Below are 10,154 nucleotides of genomic sequence, written 5' to 3'. Positions count from 1 at the left end.
TTTTTAACCTACAGCAGCAAGCGCTTGGTGGCGCAGCCCGCCGTCCCGTTCCAAAGGAAGCGTTCATAACATCCATCCACTCATCCACCCTTTCGCTCATAGAGATTCCTACAAAAGTAGGAAACTCTGATTTCGCCATGCGCACTCCAGAACACCTATATAAATAATGTGAAACGGGCTTGAAAGGACTTGCGCGAAATTGTGGATGCCGCAGGCGGTGTTTGCCTTGCTAAGAAACATGAGCACGTTTAGTGGGACGTTGGTGGAATACGAACGACTGTCCATCGATCGTTTTGATGGACACAACGTCAACTCGACCGCCTTCTTGCTGTCACACTGCCACCGCGATCACATGCAGGGTATTGACGGCGGCGCGTTCCGAAAACGACTGCGGAGCAGAGGCGATCTGAAGCTGTACGCGTCCGCGGTGTCGTGTCGACTGCTGCTCAACGAACTCAAGTACGCCTGGCTACGCCGCCGACTGACAGCGCTGCCGCTGGATGCACCTACGACGCTAACTGTGCCGGCCGACGGCGCGGGCAGCTACACAGTCGTCGTCACCGCCATTCCCGCAAATCACTGCGCCGGCTCTGTGATGTTCCTCTTGGAAGGCGAACGCGGGACCGTCCTCTACACAGGCGACTTCAGGCTCGACGTCGGCAGCGCATCGAACCTGGCGTCGCTCCACTGCGACGCCGGCCGCTTGAAGCCCATCGACGCGGCCTACGTTGACACGACGCTGTGTCGCCCCGACGCAGCCTACGTCCCCACCCGGCAAGATAGCGAGCGAGCCTTGGTGGATTTCTTTGAACCAAAGTTCAGGTTAGGCGGAGCCCTACGACTGGCGCTGCCCGGCGCTAAGCTGGGCTACGAGACGTTGTTCACGTCGCTCGCATTAGCGTTCGGCATGAAGGTTCATGTATCGAGGGGTCAGATGTCTCGCTACGCCGGTATCGTCGACGTGGTGGAATCTCTGACTCTTGATGCGGAGACGACCCGGATCCACGCGGACTGCAAGTGCGACGTGGGGCCAAACTGCGTAACGGTCAAGCCGTCGGCTATGTGGTTCGCTCATCGTGTGGCACCGAGTCGTCTGATCGAAAGAGTTGCCGACGGCGTCCATCGACTTTGTTACTCGACGCACGCGTCACTTGCCGAGGTGCGCGATTTCGTGCGCTATTTGCAGCCGCGTACGGTGCGGGCTAACGTTTGCCTGCGTGGTGTGGACGTCGCAACCCTCCTGGGTGTCGCCAGTGGCAGCCGAGCCCAAGAGCCCGCATGGAACTTCTGGGGCCCGGATGACGACGAACCTTCTGGAATCACGGACGCCGCAGATAAACTTCCTTCTCGTACGACGACGGTGCTCAGTCGTTGGCCACGGACGGCTGTTCGACCAGCGCCGTATCCAGTGTCGAGTATGATCGATGCATTGCTGTAGTGTTCATGTGGTCCGTCAGTCGTTCTTGTACCGTCTGGGTACGGGCTAGTTGGTATTCCTTTGCAAACATCACTTACGGCGCGTACATAGATAGGGCTTGTCTTCGTCGTTATTTTGGTCCCTCTGTCTATGTACGCGCTGTCAGTGATGCTTGTACTGTTATCTGCATTGTTCTAGCAGAGCTTTTGTTTCAGCTGGTTGCAGCAGGAGTTTAATGTGGGCAAGTTGGTATAACATATGTAAAGAGAAACAGCACAAAATAGAAGAGAGAAAAAGAAGACGGGTACAACGGGCGAGTGCTTTCAAACCTTTATTCCAAACTTCCAAATCTTTATTGGAAGAAACAAAGTTTCTTTTTATACATGAAAAACAAATTGTGCCAACATTACATCATGAACTCTCTATCACATCAGAAAGGCGATCTCTTTGTTGGCACTTGCCACTGATGGGCAGCTAATGCATGTGCCGTTGACCCTCGCAGTATAAAAAGTACCCAGTATCTCCCTTTCTAGTCCATCTCCAAAAGATGCCAGAAACTCAGTATGATTGAGGTTTGGACGGAATTTGCAATGCTTGCAATGATCAGCCAAATGCCCACTTGCATATTACTTACGACCCTTTTGGGCTTTCGTGCCCCTTCATTGTAAGAACGCCATTTGCCCAATATATACCTGGTTGCAGCTTAGGAGAATTTCATAGACAACCTTTCTTCTGTACTGCATGTACTGCACTGCATGTTTCTTAGAGCAAGGGTCTGATTTTGCTTTGGTCACTATGGGGCATATCTTGGCCAATTTACACAGCTCACTGGAGACAATGTTAATATTATGCCTTTGCACAACTTTCTTGAGGTTGTGCCAATACGGTATCGCATGTACCTTCCTTCTATCACTTGGTTTTACAGCGGAGCTGTCTTAGGCTTGTTTCTAGCATTTCGGGATGTGCTTAGGCGAAAGTTATGGCGGCGTTTATAGAGCTAAAATAGCCTAAGCATAAGGCAGAATCGTAGCAGCATATGTGTCCCAGCTCCATTTGAGGCCAGATGTGTCAAAATCGGTGATGGATGATCGTTTGATGTGTTGCGACCTATGCAAGCAATGACAGCGCGGCCGTTGCACCCTATGCATTACAATGGGCACAAGCCTTGCCGCAGAGTATGGCGATGCATGCGCCGTACACACTGGGGACAAAATTGTCACCATATACGTTCATCCCGAAATGTCAAAGAGGAGGGACCTTGAATACTTTATGATCAACACATTTGAGTGGATCCTCTTGGTGGACCACAATCCCGTCATCATTGTAGGTGACTTCTTCAATTTGTCGTGTCCTGACGGAAAGTGGTTCTTGGCGTTTCTCACGGAAAGGTTTGGCCTTCAAAGTTACACCAAGACCAATGTCTCCATGACGTACCAACAGTTGTGCATAGACCTAACATTCACTAAGAACATTTCCACTGTCATCACAGCACCCATAACCATTTATTATAGCGACCATAAAGCTAATTACTGTGGTAAAGAGATAAACGTAAATGCAAACAAACATAACAACATGCATATTTGTGTTATATTGTTTTGTTGCTTTATTTTATTTTCTTTATAGTTATATACAACACCGCTGATCATCTTCACAGAGTGGAATGGCTCTAACTTTTTTCTTTGCTAACTCCCTTCCTTATCTGTTTGAGCTTTTAGAGAAGCTTATCACAAATGTTAGAAACTAGAGTGAGGTTAAGTTAATTTTTGCGACTAGAGTAAATATTGAGGAGTTTTTAGAACTATTGAATTTTGCCTTCAGTCCACCGTCGTTAGTTTAGAAAACCAGCATTATGTGCAATGCAAGGAATCTTTGATCACACCATTCTATCGGATGGTTATCTTAGCACTTTTGAAAACCTGTAAACAGCATTCTTGATAAGTTGTGTGCTTTTACCATGCCTGGTGTGCTGTAGTGACCATAGGATGGTAAGATCTCGAATTAGCCTAGTCTTGAGGAGGGAACGGAAGAAACTGGTACATAACAAGCTGATCAATGAGTTAACAGTAAGAGGGAAAATAGAGGAATTCCAGATCAAGCTACAGAACAGGTAGCTTTAACTCAGGAAGAGGACCTTAGTGTTAAAGCAACAAACGAAAACCTTAGGGGAATCATTAAGGAGTGTGCAATAGGAGTCTGTGGTAACTTCGTTAGACAGGATACCGACCGGTAAGCTATCGCAGGAGACGAAAGATCTGATTAAGAAATGCCAATGTGTGAAAGCCTCTAATCCTACAGCTAGAATAGAACTGGCAGAACTTTCGAAGTTATTCAACAAGCGTTAGATAGCTGACATAAGGAAGTACATATCTAATATGTATAGAATTAAGCATGCTCTCAGGAATGGAGGAAGCCTAAAAGCAGTGAAGAAACTAGGAATCGGCAAGAATCAGATGTATGTGTTAAAAGACAAAGCCGGCAATATTACTGATATTGATAAGATAGTTCAAGTGGCTGAGGAGTTCTATAGAGATTTATACAGTACTAGTGGCACCCACTACGTTAACGGAAGAGAAAATAGTCTAGAGCAATTTGACATCCGACAAGTAACGCCGGAAGAAGTAAAGAAAGCCTTCGGAGCTATTCAAAGGGGGAAGGCAGCTGGGGAGGACCAGGTAACAGTGGATTTGTTGACGGATGGTCATGATCTCAAACATACTAGAATCTTGGAAGAATGCCAACATAATCCATAAGAGAGGGAACGCCAAAGACTAAAAATTATGGACCGAACAGCTTACTGCCCATTGCCTCCAAAGTATTTACTAAGGTAATCGGAAATAGAATTGGGAACAGCTTAGATTTCTGTCAGCCAAGAGACCAGGCAGGATTTCGTAAAGGCTACTCAACAATAGACCATATTCGCACAATCAGCCAGGTGATAGAAAAATGTGGGGAATATAAACAACCCTTATGTACATTTATATAGCTTTCATTGATTAGGAGAAAGCGTTTGATTCAGTTGAAACCTCAGCAGTCATGGAGGCATTACGAATTCAGGGTGTAGACGAGCCGTATGTAAAAATAGTGAAATATATCTATAGCGGCTCCACAGCCGCCGTAGTCCTCCATAAGAAAAGCAACAAAATCCTAATATAGAAAGGCGTCAGGCAGCGAGATAAAACTTCTCCAATGCTATTCACAGCGTGTTTACAGGAGGTATTCAGATACCTGGATTGGGAAGAATTGGGGATAAGAGTTAATGGAGAATACCTTAGTGACTTGCGATTCGCTGATGATATTGCCTTGCTTAGTAACTCAGGGGACCAATTGCATTGCATGCTCACTGACCTGGAGAGGCAAAGCAGAAGGGTGGGTCTAAAAATTAACCTGCAGAAAACTAAAGTAATGTTTAACAGTCTCGGAAGAGAACAGCAGTTTACGATAGGTAGCGAGGCACTGGAAGTGGTAAGAGAATACACCTACCTAGGGCACGTAGCGACTGCGGATCCGGATCATGAGACTGAAATAATCAGAATAATAAGAATGGGCAGAGGTGCGTTTGGCAGGTATTCTCAGATCATGAACAGCAGGTTGCCGTTATCCCTCAAGAGAAAAGTGTATAATGGCTGTGTATTACCAGTACTTGCCGACGGGGCAGAAACCTGGAGGTTTGTGAAGAGGGTTCTACTTAAATTGAGGACGGCACAACGGGCTATGAAAAGAAGAATGATGGGCATAACATTAAGGGATGAGAAGAGAGCAGATTCGGTGAGGGAACAAATGCGAGTTAATGACATCTTAGTTGAAATCGAGAAAAAGAAATGAGGTCATGTAATTAGGAGGGAAGGTAACCAATGCTCATTAAGGGTTATGGACTGGATTCTAAGAGAAGGGAAGCGTAGCAGGCGGTGGCAGAAAGTTAGGTAGGCGGATGAATTAAGAAGTTTGCAGGGACAACATGGCCACAATTAGCACAAGATCGGGGGTAGTTGGAGAAGTATGGGAGAGGCCTTTGCCCTGCAGTGGGCGTAGCCAGGCTGATGATGATGATTAGGACTGTACTGGGTACATAGATGACTACCTAGTAGTCGTTAATGAAGTACTACAGTTGAGACTAGTAGACGACACAGTAGAAATGGTAATTAACACCTTTAGAAATGTGTCGAACGTTTTAAAATTCATGTGCGAGTGGCCAAGTGACAATTGCATCCGTTTCTTGGATTTGAAGCTCACATTATTGAGCACGCATGGATGTTGGGAGGACCAGTCATGGGTGAGCAAGCATCTGATTACGTGTGACAGTGCCCACTCTAAATTCGTAAAAGTGGTGTAGCTATGACATGTCTAAAAGAAGCACTAAATAAATCTTGTGTTCACTAAGTAGAAACCATCTGAAGCAGCAGAAGCTTGATGTGGGCGAGTTGGTTTGACCTACTTGAAGGAAAGAAAAGAGCGCTACAAGGACGTGGACTAAAAGAAGAACATGTACGATGAACAGCGCCTGTCCATTGTACAACTTCTTCTACTCTGCGTCTTCGTAGCTCTCTTTTCTTCAAGTATAAACCATGTTTAATATCCAGGTTAGAAGGCTGAGCAAAGCCGGTTTTCCATCATCTTTAGTTTCTAGCTTTTGTGATAAGCTTTTCCAAAAGCTTAAACAAATAAGGGAGGGAGTTAAGAAAGAAAGATCGGGTGATAAGAGGAAAGTACCTACATCTGATCCCATATTCGCACAACCTCAAGAAGGTCGCACAAAGGCATAGTGTTAGTAATGTCTTCTGTGCGCCGTGTAAATTAGCCAAGATATACTCGATGGTGACCAAAACGAAATCGCACCCTTGCTCTCAGAAACATGCAGTGCAGTACATGCAGTGCACAAGAAATATCGTTTATGAAATCCTCCTAAGCTGCAACCAAGTACTGACCCTTTTTATGAAGTAGCTTGCCCTAAAGGTACAAGGTGGCACTTTCGGCAGCGCACTGTACATTGCCTCAATGAAAGCAGACAAATATGAAACTGCTTCTGCCCTGTTGCTGTGCAATTGTCGGAAATACAACTGGGTGTTTGCTAACGTGCTGTGCTCCACTCATGCTGCAGAATGTAGAACGGTTAAGGGAATATGAGTGCAGTAGTTGGCTGCAAAACTAGTGACTGGCCTAATAAGGAATGGAATAAATCTTTGTGGCCAAGTCCACGAACCACTACTAAGTAAGGAATGCTTGTCTTGCTGACCCTTCATGATGCACAGCTTTTCTCGAGGATAAAAAGAAGATAGACTAATCCTCTAGCATTTTAGCGCTAACCTCCAAGAAAAGGACTTGCGTCTGCATGAGTGAGTAGTGCTTGTAGTACGGTGAGAAAGATAGTGGCGCTGCTTCCTGGCATATATGATGAGCAAAACAAAAGAAGGTAAAAGCAGGAGCCAATGTTTCGATGTCTTTTTCAAGGGAACATGCGCCGCTTTCCTTGACACAATATGTAGAGGTAGGGTTCTAAAGGGGAGACGGGTAACGTGGATGGGCGAGGCAACGACCGAGGGTGTGTTAGCGGCGAGGTTGTAGAATTGAAAAGAAAGGTGTGCTGTTTAACATCAATGTAGAAATGTGAAGTAGCGCCGTGTGTCAGCACCGTGTGTCGGAACCTACACGGAACCTACAGCGCCGTGTGTCGCTGTAGGTTCCTTTGTTCGTGGAAGGGGACTGAACTACAAGGGGGGGGGGGATTATCTGCTGAAGGTCAGTGAACTATTATCTCTCTGCAAGAGAGAATAAATGAAGCAGCAGAAAATGGTGCTCGTGGAAAAAATAACAAATGGAATAAATATATAAATAAAAGAACAACAAGGCAACAAAAGAAAACAATAAAAAACCAACTGAAATATAACTAAGTGCTGCTGCCTATAGTTTGAAATTTGGCATATCAAATAGATTCCAGAGCCCCCTTTGAAATGTTTATGCCATTGAATCGTTTACCCCTTCCCCTTCAGAAGAACCTTACCTGTATATATACTGTGTCGAGGAAGCTATATCATACCTTGAAAAATACAAGTACACCTGTCGAAACGTTGGCTCCTGCTTTACCTTATTCTCATTTTGCTCATTGTCTTGAATTGCCATCTCCCTGAATGGTTATGGCCTTTCATAAGAGTAATCAGCTTTTAAATACATGTCACCTACAACTTGTAAGCTCACACACATAAGTATTTTTTTTTCTATTCCATTAAGATGGCTCTCATCATTCATTGGAATTGCAGAGGCCTAATTCACAATCTAGGTGACATCAAAGACATTATAAATAAGTTATCACCAGTAACATTCTGCCTTCAAGAAACGAACCTAGGACCCAAACATACACATTTTCTTAAACGTTTTACTGTCATAAGAAAGGACTGCGAGCACTCCAGCCGTCTATTAGGAGGTGGCGCTATTGTCGTCAAAGTCTGCATCCCCACACGGAACATTTCATTAAATACTCCGTACAAGGCAGTAGCTGTCGCCGTTTTATCTTTCAAGACTGTCACCATCTGTTCGTTGTACATCCCTCCCCATAGCCATTTCACAACTCGAGACATGGAAAATGCAATTGGCCAGCTGCCGGAGCCTTTTGTTTTAGGAGATTTTAATGCTCATTGCACTCTTTGGGGCAGCGATAAGAATGACCAAAAATGACAACTTATATAGAAGGTTTTATTTTGACAGACATCTGTCTTTTGAATTCAGGCACGGCAACACATTTTTCACCGAGTTCACTTAATTTTAGCTGCCTCGATTTAGCATTTTACTCTCGCGATATTTTTACCGGTTTTAAATGGGACGTACTGGAGACTTCATATGTCAGTGATCCTGCTATAACCCACCTTACATCAGCACTACCCATTATATTCCACAAAGCATGCCACTGGAAGTTACAAATGGCAGACTTGTCTTTTCTCACAGAAAGTGCCAGCCTGGAGGAGCTTATTTTAACAGATCTAAGCATTGATGAAACTAGTGAAAAATTTATTAACTGCATTATTTCTGCCCCTGAAAAGGCCATTCCGCAATCTTCTGGCGTTGTTCGGAAAAAGCTGAATCCTTGGTGGACACATGAACGCACCGTAGCAAAAAAGCAGCAAAATAAGGCCTGGGGAATCTTACGCAGATACTCAACACATAACAACTTTCTCAATTTAAAATAGGCCAAAGCGAGAGCTCGATATATTCGGAGACAGGCAGAAAAATTGTCATGGCAGAAATATATATCTACAGTTAATAGCACCGTCACATCCAAAAGGATGTGGGAACGAGTCAGGAAGTTTAAGGCGGACTACTCGTCATACACGATACCCATACTTACACCTTCAGGCACTCAGACAACACTACAAGAACAAGCGACAATACTTGGGGAACATATCTATAATGTATCTAGCTCGGCTAATTATTGAAACACATTCTTAAAATACAAACTGTTGGAAGAAAAGGAGAAACTACCAACTGCTTGTATGTCAAGGGACAAATACAAGGCTCCATTTACGTTACAAGAACTTAACGGGGTTCTCTGTGCTGGCAAAAAAACTGCAGTAGGTCCTGACGGGTCCATTATTCCATGCTTGCACACCTCTCCCCAGCATCCGTAGATTCTCTCCTTAAATTTTTCAACAATGTATTTGAATCAGGAATCATACCAAAAGGTTGGAAAAACGTAATAGTTGTGCCTTTTTTAAAAAAAGGTAAATCCCCTACATCCCGAAGCATCTTTCGACCCATTGCCTTACAAGCTGTTTGGCGAAATCGTACGAAAGTGTCGTAAATGGGAGATTAACTTTCATGCTTGATATACGGAACTCCATCGATTTTTACCAGTGCGGCTATAAAAAAGGGTGTTCAACGACGGACCACCTCGTCCGACTTGAACACGAAATACGTGAAGCATTCTTACACAAACAGCACTGCCTGGCAGTGTTCTTCGATCTAAATAAAGCGTATGACACCATGTGGAGATTATAATCTTATGTGACCTCGCTGTGTTAGGAATCCATGGCAAAATGCTAAACTGTCTCGCTGATTTTATGTCCAACAGAACATTCCAAACCCGTCTAGGCACTGTGCTCTTGCGCACATTTATCCAAGAAAACGGCGTGCCACAAGGTTGCGTACTTAGCACAACACTCTTTATAGTAAAAATGAACTCCATCAACAAAGTCATTCCCACCTCTGTTGTGCATGCCATATACGTCGATGATCTGCAAATTGCGTGCCGCGCCTCAACCTTACCAACATGTGAAAGGCAGCTCCTGATTACATAAATAAACTAATGGAGTGGGCTGAGAAAAATGGCTTCTGCTTATCAAGTAAAAAAACTGTTATAGTGATGTTCTCGCAAAAACGAGGGTTGTACTTAGACCTGGATTTAAAATTGAATGATGTCGCACTGCTGGGAAAACAAGAATATAAATTCTTGGGAGTAATCTTTGACAAAAAGCTAAACTCCCTTGCCCACATTAAAACGCTAAAGGTTAAGGCAAATAAAGCATTGAATATCCTCAAAGTTTTATCTCGTAAGCACTGGGGTTTCGACCGAACGTGTCTTTTATGAGTTTACCTGTCTCTTTTGTGTAGCCTTTTAGACTACGGCTCCGTGGTTTATGGCTCAGCCGGACAGTCCTACATCAAACGACTTGATCCAGTACATAACCTGGGACTGCGACTGGCAAGTGGTGTCTACAGAACACTACCTATTCAAAGTTTATACGCTGAGTGT

The 10,154-nt window shown here is 44.5% G+C and overlaps 1 protein-coding gene across 1 annotated transcript; it reads left to right on the top strand.

Moving 5' to 3' along the window:
* The first annotated feature begins 106 nt into the window (after positions 1 to 106).
* Positions 107 to 9,696, top strand: Snm1 (DNA cross-link repair protein snm1). The gene has a single exon (XM_065452568.1). It carries the CDS (start codon positions 206 to 208, stop codon positions 1,436 to 1,438), a length of 1,233 nt encoding a protein of 410 aa, XP_065308640.1. The 5' UTR covers positions 107 to 205; the 3' UTR covers positions 1,439 to 9,696.
* Positions 9,697 to 10,154: the final 458 nt, after the last annotated feature.

Source organism: Dermacentor albipictus, chromosome 9 (genome assembly GCF_038994185.2).
Source record: "Dermacentor albipictus isolate Rhodes 1998 colony chromosome 9, USDA_Dalb.pri_finalv2, whole genome shotgun sequence".
Lineage (NCBI taxonomy): Eukaryota > Metazoa > Arthropoda > Arachnida > Ixodida > Ixodidae > Dermacentor > Dermacentor albipictus.
Note: the sequence above shows the minus strand (reverse complement) of the source record. Positions and strands in the feature narration are given on the sequence as shown.